The sequence below is a fragment of the Myripristis murdjan genome, chromosome 21 (genome assembly GCF_902150065.1).
Source record: "Myripristis murdjan chromosome 21, fMyrMur1.1, whole genome shotgun sequence".
NCBI classification, from domain to species: Eukaryota; Metazoa; Chordata; class Actinopteri; order Holocentriformes; family Holocentridae; genus Myripristis; species Myripristis murdjan.
In genome coordinates this window covers 28,128,087-28,146,963 of record NC_044000.1, presented here as the reverse complement: position 1 = coordinate 28,146,963, position 18,877 = coordinate 28,128,087, and the positions used below count along the sequence as shown (strand labels likewise).

General features: G+C 39.7%; 3 protein-coding genes across 3 annotated transcripts; 2 read left to right on the top strand and 1 right to left on the bottom strand.

Annotated features, from left to right (window-relative positions):
- The first annotated feature begins 2,961 nt into the window (after positions 1-2,961).
- On the top strand, positions 2,962-7,513 carry LOC115379648 (granzyme B-like). Its single transcript, XM_030080440.1, has 5 exons — positions 2,962-4,631; positions 4,994-5,141; positions 6,186-6,324; positions 6,771-7,031; positions 7,246-7,513. The coding sequence occupies exons 1-5, from the start codon at positions 4,583-4,585 to the stop codon at positions 7,396-7,398; spliced, it is 750 nt and encodes a 249-aa protein (XP_029936300.1). The 5' UTR covers positions 2,962-4,582; the 3' UTR covers positions 7,399-7,513.
- Positions 7,514-10,387: 2,874 nt separating this feature from the next.
- LOC115379543 (mast cell protease 4-like) lies at positions 10,388-13,082 on the top strand. The gene is made up of 5 exons (XM_030080249.1): positions 10,388-10,571; positions 10,811-10,958; positions 11,607-11,745; positions 12,409-12,669; positions 12,930-13,082. The coding sequence occupies exons 1-5, from the start codon at positions 10,523-10,525 to the stop codon at positions 13,080-13,082; spliced, it is 750 nt and encodes a 249-aa protein (XP_029936109.1). The 5' UTR covers positions 10,388-10,522.
- Positions 13,083-13,389: 307 nt separating this feature from the next.
- On the bottom strand, positions 13,390-18,825 carry rabl3 (RAB, member of RAS oncogene family-like 3). Its single transcript, XM_030080439.1, has 8 exons — positions 18,714-18,825; positions 17,681-17,772; positions 17,195-17,324; positions 16,703-16,817; positions 15,794-15,944; positions 14,995-15,066; positions 13,971-14,009; positions 13,390-13,760 (listed from the first exon to the last, which is right to left on the bottom strand). Exons 1-8 carry the CDS (start codon positions 18,814-18,816, stop codon positions 13,704-13,706), a joined length of 759 nt encoding a protein of 252 aa, XP_029936299.1. The 5' UTR covers positions 18,817-18,825; the 3' UTR covers positions 13,390-13,703.
- Between the last annotated feature and the right edge of the window lie 52 nt (positions 18,826-18,877).

Here is an 18,877-nt window from a genome sequence, read left to right as displayed (position 1 = left end):
TAGTTATTATTATAATTATAATTACAATTAGTAGTAGTAGTAGTAGTAGGTGTGAAGTTGCTTAGACCACTTACAAATGATTATAGCCAAAATGCAGCATCTTTGCAGTTTATTAAAACTACTACAACACTGTGAGAATGTACTACAGGGAAAGTGTTGTCAGTACCCGTTTGTGAGTCTCTGGACTTCTTTTTTTATCCCATTTTAGTAGCTACATTTGACAATACGTGGATTAAGTGGCCTTTACTTGACATCACTGAATGGATAAATTCCAACTCATTAACTCAGAATAACACCAAAAGAATTTGTACAAGACTGTGCACAGTTTTGTGCAAATTAGAAGCAGAACACAGTCAGAACGGATGAAATGAGGCTGGACTGACAAAGGCGCCGTCTGCTCATCTCCCCTGGAAATCAATGGCTTAATTGTGAACCCGGCCAAGCCATTCACGTTCCTTGGGACTGCCATCACCGACACCCTCAAATGAGAGGAGAACACCTCCTGCCTTATCAGGATGGCCCAGCAGATGAAGCTCTAGCCTGTGGTACCCAAGGGAGTGTAATACTCTACAACTAATCCAGATCCAAGTTTACACGTCAGTAATAAAAAGGGATATAAATTCCTCCATCCCAGCCTGATTCAGCTTTACCTCGGCCTGTTAATGTCACAATAAAAAAAACGGGCAAGAAGGATTGCCACCACCTGTTCCAGAGCCTCTAGGAGATGCTACTGGTTCATCAAGATGAAAATTTACCGTCACTTAAAGCAAAATTGAACTTTGGTAAAGTGCTGGGCTGAATAGACACCTGGGCGTTAAATGAGTTGACATGGTGGTGAAATATCCTCATTAGTTGCTCTGTACTCTCCTCACCTGGTAATCCAGAACAGTGTAATTGTGTTTTTCCATTCACCTCCATAGTGTAGCAAAACAGGCCCCGAAATAACACTTTTAGCACATAACTAAATGCGAACAAAGTGGGTGCAAGTTTAAAAAACAAGTCTTGGTACCTATTTTTGGAGGAAATCAAACAACTCTTTCCTTGTTATTTCCCTGCTGGAAGTGGAAGGTAGATCTGGCCCGAAGCATCTGCAGGAAGCATTCGCATAGCAGCCTTGTGCAAGGAAAAAAATGACCTGATTCTGCTTTCACAAATAATTGTAAAAACTGTAAAATTATAGAAAAGAAATCTTTCTTTGCCCCGTTACCCCCCAACCCCAAAGTATCATCATTTTTATAAAGAGCTGTTGCTGTTGAGTGTTTCAAATTTAAATTTTTGTTAGTCGGCTTCTCTGTATGTCAGCACTTATGGCAGACTGGAAACCTCAACAAATCACACACAAACAATCTGGAAAAACAGACTGCTCTCAGGAAAATATCTTTTTTTCTATGGGAGAACCATTCCTGTAAACAGCTGCCTCTCTTGACCTTTCACCCTACTTAACCAGGTCCTTTACAATTCAGCCTTTGTGAAAAATGGGGAAAAAAAAACCTCAGGTAGTATCTAGTTTTAAATACCTTGGTGAAACTTCTAATCTCACATTTAAGTATGTAAAACACATCACACAAATAACTTAGCATCACACAAATTAACTTTAGTTTTTTTAGATACATAAAGAGCAATGGAAACACTGAAGAGGCTAAACTTTACTTTCACAGCGTGATTCTTCTGCACATAACGAACTGCTTGTCAACCTCGCTGAGCTGGGGGAAAATTCCTCATGGCCTCGCACGACCTGCACTTGAAACTTTCATCACCCAGGAGACTCATGGTAATAGGCCCCACCAGATCCACACCGAGAGGAGATATTATTCCATTAAGGAGAAGTACTTTAGGTCCGAAAGCCTTCTCGGACAGAGCCTCTCAGGTCTGGAATATGCCTCCACAAGAAATACTGACACATATAGTCATTTCTCTAAAAACTCTGTGGCTCAGAAATCATCAGGTTTGCCAACACAAATACAGTATGCATCAGTGTTTCCTACCCCTGTTTGCCAGCTGGGCCTTTTTTGTGTGGTTACAGAAGAATAACGGCTTCAGTCGCTCCGTTTGTCATGTTTTGACTACGTGTTTGAAAAGCACTGTTTAATCTAATCTAATGTTTTCATTGTCTGCTTATTACTGTACTGATTTTGCTTATTATCTATTATTTGCATGCATGCTCTGCCTGGCTATCCTGTCTGAGTTTAAATTGTAAATTATTTCCATCTTTCTCTTTATGTCATTTTCCATCTTGCCCTAGGACTACAACCTGTGCAAACTCTGGCCAAGAACACTCTTCCACTTTTCAGCTACAGGAAAAAATGTCTTTGTTTTGCTCATAGTTCAGTTTATCTACGTCATGTTTTCCTGCCCGACATCATAGAACTGAACACAATAGCAGGTCATAATTCCTTGGGCTTGAACACTAATATGCCATGTTGCTTGGACAGATGTGTGTATTAAATGCTGCATGGATTAGATGTGTAATTCACTGTCATATTCCTTGCGCTGTTGCTTTGCATTGTTTGTTAAGTCCTAATAGCCACTTGCAGATCTTTTACTCGTTTCACTCGTTTCAAATTACAGGGCTGGGACGTCATGGGAAGCAGTTAACAGCCATGGAAAGAGGCAATAACAACACAGATCTTCCTCTGGAGGGACGGGATAAAGAAAGGTCATGTCGGGACGCCTGCTACCCGTCCCAACATGACCTTTTTATTGGTGCATGAGGGGGCGTCTTATTAAACTCTGGTTCTGACAAAGTTCTTCTTCATAGGACATACTAACAATGGAATGTGGTAGTATAACAGTTATGTAACACTGTCTGACAAATCCTTGTAAATACCTAAAAATGAACAACTTTAATGTTACTTTAATGCATCTGCACTGATAGACTGTCCTTACTATTTTCTTTTCCTTTTGAGCACTAACGGGCATGTACCTCCATCTAGTGGGCAAAGACCATCACAGCAAAAATGCCCATTACCATTTCTGCTTGTTCCAGATATTTAATAATTCTATGACAAAAAAAAAAAAAACAGTTAATTTATACATCAAAGAAAAAATGGTGTAAAAAATAGGTGTTATTGCTCCAAGATGCTGGACCACTATCTGTTTGAAGGTTTTATTCTCTAGGTTTCTTTTGGATCTCATCTCATTTGTGATTTAATGCAACAAGTTCACCCCCAGAGGATATTGTCCAAGGGAATTCTGGGAAATGCAGGAGAGAGACCAAGTGAAATTCTGCACCTTTTCCTCAAATTCCCTATTGAAGAAATTATTTGTTGTCCTTTTCTTGTTATAGTTGGCTTCTTTATAGTGTTTGAATTCCTCCAAGTTTTTCTTTTTTCATTTTAATCCCCACAGACAAACAACATAGGGAAACAAATACAGGAGGGACAAGCATGAAACAGTCCAGACCCATGGCCTGCGACCCACTAAACATCCCTATTAATGCTGTTTTTCCACTGCATTGCACCGCCTTGGCTTGGCTCAACTGAACTCTTCTCTCTTTCCTGGGTTTTGTTTTGCAGTCCAGATAGTACCCCCTAATGTAAAGGCCCATACGTCGCTGGTGGGTATGTTGACTAGTTTTTCCTCCTTTCTCTCCCAGCCCCCCACACAGTGTTTTATTTTCCAAAAATTAACAACAACAACTTGAAATGGCTGATTCATATGAACAAAAGTAGTGTAACTTCTGTCAACTTTGGCAGGCTGCAGCCTGAACAAAAGTGTCACAGCTGTGCTGTACTGTGCACGTATCCTGCTAAACGCAATCAGTGCATCCTTGAGAAAGTCATTGAGTGACCATGATTTGCCACGTACAGACCACGATGGCATAACTGCATGCACTGGGAAAAAATATTTATTAGAGGAAAATAATCATGTTAGCGTTTTAGTCATTGCCTATAATTTCTGTTTAGCATATTCTCAAAGCATATGGTTCATGCTAAATCTTCATGAAACAGCTGTTAGCATAAGATACAACTGAACAAACTGATGAGGTTTACACTTTGGCCTTACTTGTGCGTGTTTGCATGTTGCATGTGCAAAGTGTGAACTCCTGTGTTCTCATTGTGGTAAAAGTGATGAGTTTCCACTGGAGCCGATATGTGCTACTTTCACATTCTTTCCTTGGTTGATGAAATACAAACAAATAAATAAATGAAAAAGCAAAAAACACCTGTCACATTTGCAAATATTACCTCACAGACACTGACAGTGTTAATGAGTAGGCTTTTGGAAACATGTTTGCTTTTCAGGTAAGCAGTAAATGTAACACCACATCACCATATATTGAGAACAAATAGATAAACCACAAACAAGTATTGCTAATTGCAGGAATGCACCAACAACCCATCAGCCTGTCCATAGAAACCATGACCTATTAATCTCTATCCCCTCAATAAAGCCACACAAGGGCTAGTATGTTTTTTGTGACAACAGACATGAGGTGAGTCATTTCAAAAGACTTCCTGCAGTGAAAAGGTGTGACAGTTTGATCTCCCTTCAGCTTCTGCGGTGGGCGTTGGGGGGTACAAACGGTAGCAGCACGAGCCGTGCTTGTCAGATCACTCAGCTTTGACGCCCAAAAAGCATCATGATCCAGTTTTGCATTATATTTCTCTTCCAGCTGTTCTGCCTCACCGGTAAGTTCTCAGGTTTTTACAGTAACCTCTCCTTAAAGAACACCTTGAATAAAAAGAGTTCAGTTTAGAGCGATTTGCATATCAATTCTTTTGTTTTGCTTATAACCAAGTTAATAGTGTTTTAGCGGTTAATTTTTGGATATAACTAATGAGTTACAAGAAGCAATTTTTTTTTCTTTTCTTTTTTTTTTTTTATTATGTATCATCTCAGAATTAGGACCTTCAGAGAGTAAATTCTTTCAACTCTGCTCCTGTCAGTTGGTAAAGCTGTACATAATTACATGCATCATCTAACTGAGTCCACTATAATGATGAATCTATAATCCACCTACGATTAATTGTCCGTCTTTTTGTCTTTGAAGGAGCTACTGAGAGCGGGATAGTGGGCGGTAAGACTGCCAAGCCTCATTCCAGACCCTACATGGTGTCTCTTCAGGTCCAAGGACATCACAGATGTGGGGGGATTCTCATTCGGAATGACTTTGTTCTAACTTCAGCACATTGCAAAACGTGAGTTTATATTCCATAGATATGGTACAGTGGCATGTAAATGCATGTAAAACTAAAGCACTGAGGCAAAACAAATAATCGACAGAAGGGCTGATGTCATGAGACTGTGGTGTTTTCAGTGGATCTTCAGCTGCCAGAAGAAGTTTGTGATTACATACATTGAAGAATAGGCAGCTTGGGTATTTATGAGTGTTAGTTGCTCATCTGGCACAGTCATGAAATGAGAATCATGCATTCTCACCACTAAATCGTGTCCACGTTTGACATAAAATGTATTGAGCTTTATTTCATACTGCCTACATTTCTGTGACGGCGTATTAGGGCCATTGTAGTGCAAAAAAATAACATGGAGCTGAGAAAAAAAAAATCATCAGAAGTTCCAAGATTAAAATTGTAAATTCATGAGAAAAAACTAGAATATTATGAAATTATGAAGTCACAAGTTTTCTTTTTTTGTGGTCAAGGAGTCACATTGCCTCACTGCGAAGTTGGATCAGCCACACAGTGCAAAACGCCGCTGCTTGCCGTGTGTCATGCCTGCAGTTGATGACATCAAATAATACTTTGCAATGGGATTTAGTAACAAGGAAATCCTGGTGATTTTAGCCCAGAATCACAAAATTGTTTCCTTCTGAATTGGCTAAAGTCATGGCCATGTCTCTTCAAAGTCCGGATGCTGATGATAATATCGTGAGTCTGGGCTAAAATCACCAGGATTTCCTTGTTACTAAATCTGATAGTATAAGAAAAACTATTTTTCCAAGTTTGTTTATGACTTTGAGATCTCATTTTTTTGTCATAAAGTTGTGTTTGTTCTTGTAAATTTACCACTTTAATCTCAGAGAATGTCAGATTTTTTTCTTCTAAATTTACTAATTTAATATTGTAAATTCAGCATTTTTTTCCCTCAGAATATTACACCGTCTTCCCCGGCGCCATAATTTTTTTTTCTCCTTATAATGGTCCTAATATGCTGTCATACATTTCAATCCAGTGCATGATGTTATTTTATGATGTATTTTTTATGATGTATTTTATTCTCAGGGAACAGGATCTGACGGTGGTACTTGGAGCACATAACATTAAAAAGCAGGAGAAAAGTCAGCAACGGATCCCAGTGGAAAAGTACCATCAGCACCCCAAATACAAGGGCCAGTTCCTTTATGACATAATGCTGCTGAAGGTAAACTAACACTGTGTAAAGCAGATCAAACTAGGTGACAAATTAGGTAACCTGCGTGTTGACTGCTAAAAATGTCAGTGAGAGGTGACTGAAAAATCTCCGTAACTAGACAGCCTGTAATGTGACACACACGTATAGCAGATTGGCCAGTTTGTGATGCCTTATAACACAGCACACCAAAGGGGTTGAGAAACAAAACATATAATATAATATTATTGAGTCCAGCTTTTCTGGATGGAGCATTTGTTTGTGATTATCTCTTGTTCTAAATTTTTAATGTCAATGTCTGTGGGCAACACAAGACTTGTTATTTGGGAAAGAGGATCAAATCTATAGTGTCAGCTCGGAGGGACGGGACAGTCTACCTGAGGCACACTGAGGCAGCTTCTCGGTGAGTTCCCACGTGGAAAAAGCCACACTGACTGCTGCTCTGTCCTCTTTCACAGTTAAAGACCAATGCCACACTGAATAAGTATGTGAAGACTGTTGGACTACCAAAAAAAAATGGGAAAATCCCAGCCAACATCAAGTGCTACGCTGCCGGCTGGGGACAAACTGGACCAAACAAGCCTGGCTCTGATGTTCTGAAGGAGGTGATGGTGAAGCTGCAGTTCGACCAGGAGTGCTCGCATAAGTGGCAAAACTACTTTTCTAGTGACCAAATGATGTGCGTCCACTCTGACAAAAGGAAGGAGGGGATTTGCCAGGTAATTCAAAAGAAAAAGCAAATCCGCAAGTAGCTGCTATTTAATACAATTTAATACAATTACTATTTGACAGAGTGAGTCTCATGAATCTTGAAAGTAGTATTGAAGCCTCATGTATGATGTCAGAGGTATACATGCATGAAAATTAAAAATGTTTTTCTTCATTTTGTTTAGCAAACTACTTAGTCGTTTTTGTGATGCTTTTTCTTCCTAGGGTGACTCCGGTGGACCGCTTTTGTGCCGCAAGATGCCTCAGGGTATATCAGCTTATACTAAAGCTAGTGGCTGTGATGATACCAAGTACCCACATGTCTTCATGAAAATCAATTTCTTTAGCCAATGGATTAAGAACGTGATGCAAGGATAGGGCATCTATTTTATACTCCAGGAATACAGCAACAGCTAACAAATTGCTTTAATTTGGGGAAAATTTCAGCTTTAAATGTAAGTCTTTAAATGTAAAAAAAAAAAAAAAAAAAAAACATACACACAATCACTTTGCTAATCTCGCCAACATGTATAATTGAACACATTATTAAAAACACATTAAACACATTATTAACACATTATTAAAAATCTGCTATTAAAGACACATTTTGCTCATTTCTGTTCGAGTCCTCTTTCACTTTGTGTGTGGTCATTGTTGCCTGCCCTGTTCGGCCGCTGGAGTTTTTGTGTGGAGTCTAATTTTCTCTGCATGAGGCTCGTAGTTCCCAGCAAAAAAATCCAGAGAAAATGACCTGTTGATAGTCATACTGACAATATATCAGCAACATTAAGTAACTCGCACTTTTCACTCACATCTTTATCTGTAGAACATGTCACAGACTTAAAAAACTTTTTGGGATGCTGAACACGCCAGTCTTGCCATAACCTTCTTTTCCATATATATATATATATATATATATATATATATATATATATATATATATATATATATATATATATATATATATATAAAACACACACAGGTAAAAATAACTGAGGCCCTCTTAGCTCTTTAGCCCTGTTTGGACCTAAATACCTAATATCTGTCAGCGATGGATAAGAGTTGTTGTTGGCTAACACTGATGAAACGCTAAAGCTGCTGGACGGACCACTGAGGCCTGTACCATAAAGCTGGATTTGGGCTTAGCGAGGTCACTTCAGGGTTAACCCTGCTGGGTTTTCTGTACCATAAAGGTGGTTTACTTTTTATCGGGGTACATTGCCGTGGTAACATATGCTGAACACTTTACCTGCTCCGGAGCAGGTTAAGTTCAGGATAAGAGCTCAGCAGGTAGAAAAGCCCCACCTACTGACCAATCAGCTCTCTTGGAAAATGGCCTGCCCATTGGATGAGACAGTGTGAAGAAGTAAAAGCCTTGTACATGTTGTACAACATGTACATGTACATGCACATATGCTGCCCTTTTTACGTGAGCGCGCACAGATCTGGATTGGAAAAGCCTGGGTTCAGTTAGCGAGGTGATAACCGGCTTCGTGGTACCAAAAATCAGGAGTGCGGATGTCTGGTTAAGTGAAGCCAGATAACTAAGAGAAACCCTGGGGATGTTAATCCAGCTTTATGGTACAGGCCCCTGATGTTTTTAGACAAATCACAAGGAAAACCAATGCCTGCGAAGACCAGAAGGCTGTATTATATCAACTATGTTCTGTTATGGAGTAGAACAAAGTGAATCCGGGTAGAGCAAGGAGAGCACATTGTGTGAAAAGACAGTAATACACACCAAGACACTTTCCTTGGTGATGGTTAGCCACACCCTCTCTCATGACTTTTGAACCATTTGTTGTAGACTCTTATGGGAGGGATCATTGGTCTCGGCAGAGTACTTTCCCCCACCTACTATATTTTTGCCATGCCCCCTTTCAAGACTCATCGACCACTTGTTTCAACTTGTGGGCGACATCATTGGACTCAGCAGACGTTTCTTTTTCAGTGGTGTGGGTTGCCCTCCCCCCCAGCACCTTAGCCTTGCCCCCTTTCATGACTTGTGAAATGTTTGTCGTAGACTCTAGTGGGCGTCTTGGACTCGGCAGCGGTTTCTTTTTGAGTGGAGTGGGTTAGTGCTGACATTTTGTTCTGTTCCATCAGTTCATTGGGCCACAAAAATCAGTCTGTTCTTGGGTCCACAAAGGTTTGCCCATCCTATAGCAACTGCAACTTTTTAGCTCTGAGGTCAATTGTGAGGTTGTGTGTGTGTGTGTGTGTGTGAATGAATACTCGTGTGGACGTATGCAAACCAAGCTTCCAAGCCGTTCAAAGCCACATGAATACAGGCTGTGGGGAAATTTAGATCAGGCTGATTAACCGATTAGAAGACAGAAGTTCACGGTATCTCTAAGGATATCATACCACCGCACAAAGCTCTTCCAGGCAAATTCTTTGGCTTATCAGGCTCAGGTAGGGTTACGCTGCTACCAAAGAAGTGATCGCCCATTTACAGCCCTGAACGCTCTGAACGCTGAGCTGAAAAATGTATATTCCTGAGTTCTGGTGTAGAATGCCAGCACGGCGTGGTCTTCTCTGTCGGACCAATGACTTGGTCTCCTCACTCCTAATTCAAAGTAATTTGAGCATTTGAACAACATAAGTCAACAAAAGTGCAGAGGAAATGATTAGCTACTGGAAGAAAATAACAAAATAAATCTTTTTTTTTTTATTTATTTATTTATTTATTTATTTTTGAGTTGAGTTTGAGGCCTGTCTGCCGATCATATTCTCAGAGGATATGTCGATGCTGAATCTACAGCTTGCAGGATGAGATGTGAGTGTACAGACTGACAGGAGCATGGTGAAAGGCTCACACCTCTGTTACTTGTGCACATTTGCAGGCATGGTGGGTGAAAAGTGGTAAATGTGATGTTTCCACTGGACTGAATGTGTCTCACCTTTACTCTCTTTCTTGGGTAAAGGTACCTTCCCACCGCAATGACACCTCAGTGATCATTAAAACTGTCTAGATTGAAGATTTCATTGGTATGTTTAGGGCAAATGTCCAGCTTTCAGGTAAGCAGTAAACAAATAACAATACTCAGGAGTTTTAGCTTTTACACACATCACTTTGGCCTTAAATGTAATCTGAACATACAATCAATATTTTAAGGCTGTCTGGTGAAGAAGTGAAAAAAGTGAAGAAAACAAAGAGAAAAACCTCTGGCCTGACACAACAGTGGAATATAACACAGTGACAAAATAATAATAATAAAAAGTATGTTGGTTAAACCATAATCGACCAACATCCCATTGGTCTGTCCATTTTAACCACAATCTATTTATGATTACTCTTTTCAAACAATCTGCATAATGGTGGTTGACTAATTTTTTTTTTTTTTTTCTTTCTTGTGTTAGCGACTTGAGTTGAGTCATTTCAAAAGATACGCTGCAGTGAAAAGACCACAGTTTCCGCCGGGGGTGTTGGAGGGTACAAAAAGTTGCAAACAGAGCCTTGATTGTCAGACCACTCAGCTTTGGCTCCCAAAAAGCAAACATGATCCAGTTCGGCATTATATTTCTCCTTCAGCTGCTTCACCTCACAGGTAAGATCTCAGGTTTTTACAATACGGATGATGATGGAATATATTTCAGCAAGAAAGTTTTCCAAAAATACACTAGAGTAAATAAATACATAAATCAGAGAGTAAATACTTTGAATTCTGCTTCTAGGTATTTGTAAGTTGTGCATGATCACAATGTCATGTACGAATGGTACAGCGGTGATGATGGATCCTGTAGATAATCAACTCGCTGATGAAAACTGTCCTTTCCTTCATGTAAGGAGCCTCTGAGAGCGGGATAGTGGGCGGCCATGATGCCAAGCCTCATTCCAGACCCTACATGGTGTCTCTCCAGGTCGGACCACATCAAACGTGTGGAGGGATTCTCATTCGCAGTGACTTTGTTCTAACTGCAGCACACTGCAAAAAGTGAGTTTATTTTATACAGACACACTGTGGTACAGTGGCATCTGCAGGGGCTGTATATCAACCAACAGGGCTGAAGCTAAAATAACGTGTCAGAGTGACAAACATCAAGAGATTTTAGTGTTTTTATTAGGTTGTTGTTTAACTATATGTATGAACTGCCTGTTGCAAGCATAGATTTAAGTAAAAGCTGGGACGAGAGGCTGCGATCCCACTTACAGAAGAGCAGACCGCTCAGCAATGGATGAAATCTGAGTCATGAAATGAGAACTTACTTATTAGTCAGTATTTTACACAGTTGTATTGTGGTTCATTACTGCGGCCATGGAGGTGTCACCTCTGGCAGGGCGTTATGTTTTTACCGTGTCTGTTCATTTGCTCATAAGCAGGATTTACACAAAACTTGCTGGGGAAGTTGCTAATGGAAATTGGTGGGGTAAAGCATAAACAGGCCCTTAGTTTGAAAACAAATCCATGAAATATCACATAACCTGGTCAAGTCAACACAGACTAATGAACCTTCTCTGCCCTCTTGTTCTTCTCTTCCCCATTCCAATCTTAATAAATGAAACTTTAAAACTCATGTAAAGTATTTCATAACAGCTGGGAAAAATGTGAAAAGTAATCAATTCTTCATGTATTTTTCCTCAGGTCAGATGATCTGACGGTGGTACTTGGGGCACATGACATAACCAAGAATGAGAACACCCAGCAAAGGATCTCAGAGGGAAAGTGCTATAAACATCCCAAATACACAGGCGACTTCTTTTATGACATTATGCTGATTAAGGTAAACTAACACTGTGTGAAACACAGCAGCTGCTCATCTCAAGAAAAGCACACAAAAATTCAAATCACTTTCTCTGGATTGTATATGTGCAGTGTGTTTTAGTCAGTGTTATCCTTGTTACCAATGTTCAAAATTATTCTGAAAGTCTGTGACTGTCTAAAAAAGCTAATACCAACATAATGTACTCTCTGCACTGTACTCAGTAACTTTCAATGTTAGCAGCTCCAAATGACAGCAAGAGATGAATGAAAAATTTCAACTTAAATGAAAGGATAACCTGTTATGTGATGTCAGAAAAATGCTCACAACAAAAACGTTTACCAGCCTGTTTTTGTGCCAAAGTGTATGAACATTATGAGAGAGGCGAAATATAAGGTCCAGCTTTCTCTGGACAAAACAGCTGCAACAGCCTGTTGCTGTTTCCTTTAAGCAAATAGGACAAATCAATAACGTCTCAGCTGCAGGAAATGTGACAATCTACAGTCGCAGCCCCGTTTTGCGATGTTGTCTTAGTGTAGCTTTAAGAGAAATGACCACACTGTAAGATAACTGAAAACGTTTGTTATTAAGTGCCACAAAACTTGATTAACTGAGACACACTCAAGACAGCTGCCTCTGTGACTTTCCACTTGGAAAAGCTCAAATTCAGTCCTCCTTCCACAGCTAAAGACCAATGCCACGCTGAATGACTTTGTGAAGACTATTGAACTACCAAAGAAAAATGGGAAAACCCGAGCAAACATCAAGTGCATCGCTGCCGGCTGGGGACGAACTGGACCCAGCAAACCCACCTCTGCTGTTCTGAGGGAGGTGATGGTGAAGGTGCAGTTCGACAATGAGTGCAGTTATAAGTGGGGACACTACTTCAACAGTGAGCACATGATGTGCACCCACTCTGACAAAAGGAAGGGGGGGATCTGCCAGGTAATCAGTCAGAAAAAATATTTCAACTAGACCAACAAGTAGCTGCCATTGCATACAAATGCTTTGATACAACACCGCTGACAGTGCCATGCATATTGAGCATTGTTTTAAATTGTATAATTTCAAAACATATGAATATGACGTTTAATCAGAAAATAAGCTATTTATTTATTTATTTAATTTATGAAAACCCATGCTCTCTGATTTTATGTTTGACTAAAAGTCAATCAAGTCTTCATGGCTTCATTTTTTTCCCCTAGGGTGATTCTGGTGGTCCGCTCATCTGTGAAGAGAAGCTTCGGGGTATCTCAGCGTATAGTAAACAATGTGGGTGTGATGATCCCAAGTTCCCGCATGTCTTCATGAAAATCGGTTTCTTTCTCCCCTGGATTAAGGAGGTGATGCGAGGATAGGGATATAAGGATACACAGTATTGCATCAGCCACCAAACTGAGAGGCAAAGATTATTGGCAGTTTTGCCATTTGATTATTAAATATCAAACAAGACATTAGCTTGAAAAAAAGAGCCTTTTTGCAGTTGTAATTTGTGATTCTTTAAAAGTCAAATATACACATACACACATAACTCACTATTTTGCTAATATAGCAAAAATGTGTAACTAAGTGAATAATTGAAAATCAGAAATAAAAACATATTTTGTTCATTTCTGCTCAACTGTGCATTTAAAGTGTCTGCCCTCTGCTCCCTTTCACTCTACCGTGTAAGACTTGCAAGAGTGCCCATTTTATCAGTCAGCTGAGTTTGTGCTGCACTCTTTTTTTTTTTTTACAATCCATGTGTCAATTTTCCTCAACTACAAATCTCATTAGCAGATGAAAAACTTCCAGAATAAAGAGTACAAAGGTCACTCAGGTTGTACATAAAGCATACATGGCTATGAGGTGCAGACATGGGCAGAAGGAGAGCAGAAAATGAAAGTGTGTGTTAACGAGTGAGATGGTTGGCTTGCGGCGTAAAGGGCCACAGCGGGTCTAACCAAACCACAGAGCAACGCTGTTGTTTTCATGGCTTTTCAGTCATAGTGCAAGCTTTTGAAGTTGAAGCGTTTCCTGTCTGTGAAGCCCACCATCTGCAGACAAAACAGGAAAGAGGTTTTCATTACAAAAAACAGGTCACCCCAAAATGAAAATTCAATCCATGCCAGCTGCAGCTGTGTTTTTAATGTGTCGATGTTCATTCAGGAGAAAACTATTTCCATTAGATAAAATTCTGACAACATTATATTTCCTTCATTTTATTATTTGCAACATACACAAAAGAGTGAAAAAGCAATCCATACCTGACTTGGGTCTCTTGTGAAGTACCTCTTCTCTATAACCTGTTAAATGTACATGAAAAGTAGTCAAGTATTTTAAATGGTCTTTAGGATAATGTAAAAAACACACTGGCTTGGATCTACTAAACATCCAAGTGGGAGCTAATCCTTTTGCGCTGATAAAAATGTAAGACTTTGTAAAGTAATAACCAGGCTCATGAGCATTTTTGATGCTAACATCTTGTGCTTTTAAGTGTAGTTGATATTCTGGAAGAAAGGGGGAGCAGCTGTAAGGTGAAAAAGATGAAGATGAGGATCTTTTTCAAATTCCCCTCCTTATGTGATTCACCAGGCAGCACTAAGAGGCAGGCAGGAGGAGGAGGAGGAGGAGGAGGAGGAGGAGGTGCATGTGCCTCTGGCTGGGTAACAGAGTAACACAGTAAGAGGAGAGAGTGTTTTTTCTAATAGCAACTTTTTAACAGAAATCTATACATATGTGCTTCTTTGAATCCAAACTCATAAATAACAAAGTTTTACATCAATTCAAGACTAAACAGGGCAAAATGCAATGCAACTGAGACTCTGCATTATACAATACCAATTTAAGTCATTTTTCATTTCATGTCATTTACTGTAATTTTCACAATAAAACTGACCAAATTTCATCTTTCTTTATGAAGGAAATATCCTTACACAAGTCAAGAAACAGCCTAATAATAATAATTATATAAAAAAAATATATATATATCAGGCAAAAAGAAGTGCTAATCACGGATAGAGACTATATTCCTGCCCTTATGTGACTTTGTGTTACTGGCGATGGTCTACTGTCAGTTTGTCTCCAAAAAATATTGCAGAGCTGATTCTGTCAATGTTACAGATTTTTCCCCACTTTTCTCTCCTGTTTCAAGTTTTCTGAATAGATTCAAACCACACAGCCATAAGTCGACTTGTTATAAGAACCTCCACTTACTGCTGGATTTATTTCAAAAAGTCTCACAACCAAAATAAACCAGCACGTTGCATCGCTGCACCTCGGCTTTCTCACCTTGTCAAAGAACCTGCTGAGCTTCACGGCGTTCGACGTGCCGGCAGCGAGGTACCTCGGGTTGGTGCAATCCTGAGAAGCAACATACAGGTTCAGCCACAAACCTCAAACAAAGCAGGTCGTTTTTTTTCCCTTCTCAGGGGAATTTTTAAACTGTTACTAGAGGACAGCTTAAAAAAAAGTGACAGGTGACAACTCATGTCATGACACCCCCCCACCCCCCACCCTCCCCCGCTAGGTGACAAACAGACAACAGACCACACAAACAGATTACCCCTTAAACCTCTGCTGGGGGAAAAGTTCATCTCCATTCTTTAAGCACATTTTTTGATATGGAAACTCCACGAATGTGTGATGAACATCAGTGATTTGGTAGACATCGTCACACCCAGCTTTCAACCCAGAATACATCACAAACATGCCAATCTAGGTCAGCGCAAAAGTAACCAGCCACCACATTCATTCAAACACTGACTTGTACATTTGCAAATCTTTGAATCTCGGAATGCAGAACCCAGCATGTGAGTATTATATGGGAATGCTACTTCAATTGCACATGTTGTAAGGTGTTTTGTTTTTTGTCTGTTCATTTGTTTTAACAAAAACACCTCCACAGAGACTTGTGTGAATAAGCTCTCCAACAGACTTGAATATGATGTGTTGAGGGATATGTAGCTCATGATGCTGCAACATATCTGTGTTCGTTTCCTGTTTTTTAGTCTTTGCCTCACTGGCCACCACTAAAACTTCTGTAATCTCATAGCTTGTGGGAATTAGCAGGAATGGATGGTTGGTTTACCAGGTTGATCTCCTCTGCGTTGAAGTCTTCAGACAGGAAGGCCGTTCGGGTGAGGACGTCGTTGCGCTTGTTCTCGGGGATTTGGTCGAATTTGGTGCCGATCAGCAGCAAAGGCACAGGGTTCTCGGCAAACTGCTCTGCATCGTAGTCGCTGCAGGTGGGTCGTAGGGCAATATACATTTGTATTTGTTTACGAGGACTACAGCAAGTCTGATATGGCTTTTGAAGACTGATACGGATACTTTTCCGAGTGAAGTGGCCAGCAGATAATATTTTTCTCCATGACTATAAATTCTTTTCAGGATGGAACAGCCTCTATAACAAACTAACAATATTACAAATTAATTTTTTCGGTAGGTTAGGAGCTCCTTAAAGAGAAATACCACGCTTGGACCACACCAATATGCCATCAATCTGCAATGTTCAATGTGTTCCAGGAATTGATGGTGTTGTGACGTAATTTATTTTTTGACCTGCCCACTTTCCCTAAACCAGTTTTGTCTGTGTGTTCAGTAAATGCCCTACATTTCTCAGAAAGCCTTTCAGAAACCACCAGAGAAGGGGTGGGTTTCATGTGCATGTGGAGACCAAAACAGCAACAGCACCACCAAAAGTGAAAGAGCAATGCAACATGTCTTGAGGTGGTATTGCATTCTGGTCTATTTAGGCTGCTATCAGTGGAGAAACTGGTCACACTCAAACTGCTTCTTCTGTGGTGGATTTCTCCCAGCATGAATGTTAGACACTCAACATCGACATCATCATCATCAACATCTCAAATGAAGCCCAAAACCGGACATTTGCTGTTGATGTTTTTACCTCTATTGCAGCTGCACTGATGCGTGTATGAATTCTCTATCCGATGAAAACAAAACAGTGCAAAGACACCAGCCTTGTGTACGTACTCACCCATTAGAGACGATGACTCCTGTTGGAGAGGAGTCTTTGTTCAAAGCCTCCAGCGACCAGCGGTAAAGATTCTGAGATGATTTCTTATTTGTCAAATCATGCACCAATATAATGCCTGAAAAGACAAAAAAAAAAAAAAAAAAAAGAGCTATCGATATGTTTTCCGCTTTTAGTTACAGGGTATATGCAGGAATCTTGAAGTTAATTTTAATACCTTTTTAAAGACCTTCTCAATATTTTTTAATACCTCACCTTCAAGCTGTAACCATTTTCATCAGTGATATTTTTACCTTAATAGTTTTAGTTTGTGATAAAGACTATAGACCACTATGATACAACAGAACGTACTTTGTGCTTCTGAATTTCCTGAATTTAATACTTTTTAAGGGTCTTAATTTTCCCAAAACTGATTTATCACCTTTTAATACTTTTCAAGACCCTGTGGATACCCTGAGTTAAATAAAATGCCCAAATGTCTAAATGCTGGGTTACCATTAACTGAATTGTAGAAGACGGCTCTGGTGCTTTTAACGCTGCTGGCGCTGCCGACAGATCCACCAACATCCCAGAGTTCAATGTAGAAGGTTTTCTCCTCGGGCGTCCCCTCTTTGTAGTCATGAACCTGTGATCGAGTAAGTTTTCCTAGAATTAAAACCCTACAGTGATTGTCTATGGCAAGCCCTTACTGGAACTGATGTGCTTTATAATTACTATTATTAGTAGGAGTAGTTGTAGTAGTGATAGCAGTAACAGTGATATTACTAGTTTCAGTGGAGACTTTACGTTTCTCATGATGGTCTAAATACCATTTCAGAGGATTTTTCATCCAGACTATAAAATCCTAGAGGAAACACTGAATTCTTCTGCATTTTAGATCCTGTCCCATATTGATTATTAAAATTAAACGAAGCTGTCCTGTGTTAAGAGTAACTTCAGAGAGTGAATGGCTGTCATAAACAAGGTGGTGGAGCTGTTTACCCTCACATCCACAGAGCAGCCGACAGTCCAGGACGGATTTCCCAAAACCTGATTCTGGCACAGCAGATGGACCAGCGATGACTTCCCTACACCTGAGAGAGACAAGAGGTGTAAGAGGATAATTTGTGACTCCAACAGATATTCTTATATAACAACATTAACTTTGTGGTCAACTGGACCCCATTCAGTGTTTAAACCCCTATAAATACAAGATTAACATTGTTTTTTTGGTTTCATACTAATGGGGACAACTGGGTAAAGATGAAATTAACATGATGATATGTTTTTAATGTCCTGTACATGCTTTGTACAGGGCATTTGGGGTCTGTTTGACCACAGGCTTTTTTAGCTGCATAAAACTATATATAATAATAATAATATCAACATTTTACACACATTTGTTTCAGCTGTTTTGGATGACCCTGGGGAACCATAACATCCAATTTATAATCTTACATATAGATTATCTTAAAGAGTATAAACCTCCCTGCGCTTTAGGGCCCTAACCAAACATAGTCACACCTCTAGTAGTGTGAGAACCCCTAATATTTACTGTGGCATTTGGGAGCAAAAACATGATTCCCAAATTCTCAAACTGACCCAAGCTGATTTAAAAAAAAAAAAAAAAAAAAAAAAAAAAAAAAAAAAGCCACTCTTTAATCTGTCAAACAACTTCCTCCCAGTCCTCCTCCACAGAACAGCAGTCCAGTGAACAAAGTCCAAAATGTTCACATTCTTATTATGTGGCTGGACGGTAGCTATGCCGACGCTACCAGAAAACCATAACATCCCATGAAATGTCGCAGTTCAGGCCTACCAGGTATGTAACTTCTCAAATAAGCAACGTAACATCAAATACACATTTTTTTAGATTAACTCTGGCACACAGATCACAGCCGAGGCAAAACGCAGTGCACGGTAAGCACCAAAACAAACGTCAATGCGCACAGTAGACATGTTCGAGTTCATGCTTTTTGTTTGTTTGTTTTTTCATTTTAAAAATAAACACCAGCAAACAAACACACAGTCGTACCTGAATCTCCCAACACCAACACCTTCACCCTGTCCAGAGAAGCCATTTTTCGTCCCGGAAGAACACGATCACCGTCCGTGGCTGTAAATTCCAGTTCTCTCATCTGATTGGTTCATATTGTTGTCAGTTAAATTTCCTTAGCTTCTATTGGCTGATACTTGTAA

Bases quoted from the DNA above. Each gene is read 5' to 3' on its own strand.
- LOC115379648 (XM_030080440.1), top strand. From the start codon at position 4,583: ATGATCCAGTTTTGCATTATATTTCTCTTCCAGCTGTTCTGCCTCACC. The intron at 4,632-4,993 runs GTAAGTTCTCAG...TTGTCTTTGAAG, and splicing joins CCAGCTGTTCTGCCTCACCG to GAGCTACTGAGAGCGGGATA. The intron at 5,142-6,185 runs GTGAGTTTATAT...TTTTATTCTCAG, and splicing joins ACTTCAGCACATTGCAAAAC to GGAACAGGATCTGACGGTGG.
- LOC115379543 (XM_030080249.1), top strand. From the start codon at position 10,523: ATGATCCAGTTCGGCATTATATTTCTCCTTCAGCTGCTTCACCTCACA. The intron at 10,572-10,810 runs GTAAGATCTCAG...CCTTCATGTAAG, and splicing joins TCAGCTGCTTCACCTCACAG to GAGCCTCTGAGAGCGGGATA. The intron at 11,746-12,408 runs GTAAACTAACAC...CTCCTTCCACAG, and splicing joins ATGACATTATGCTGATTAAG to CTAAAGACCAATGCCACGCT.
- rabl3 (XM_030080439.1), bottom strand. From the start codon at position 18,816: ATGAGAGAACTGGAATTTACAGCCACGGACGGTGATCGTGTTCTTCCG. The intron at 17,773-18,713 runs GTACGACTGTGT...TGTCTCTCTCAG, and splicing joins GTTGGTGTTGGGAGATTCAG to GTGTAGGGAAGTCATCGCTG. The intron at 14,010-14,994 runs GTGAGAAAGCCG...TACATTTAACAG, and splicing joins TCAGCAGGTTCTTTGACAAG to GTTATAGAGAAGAGGTACTT.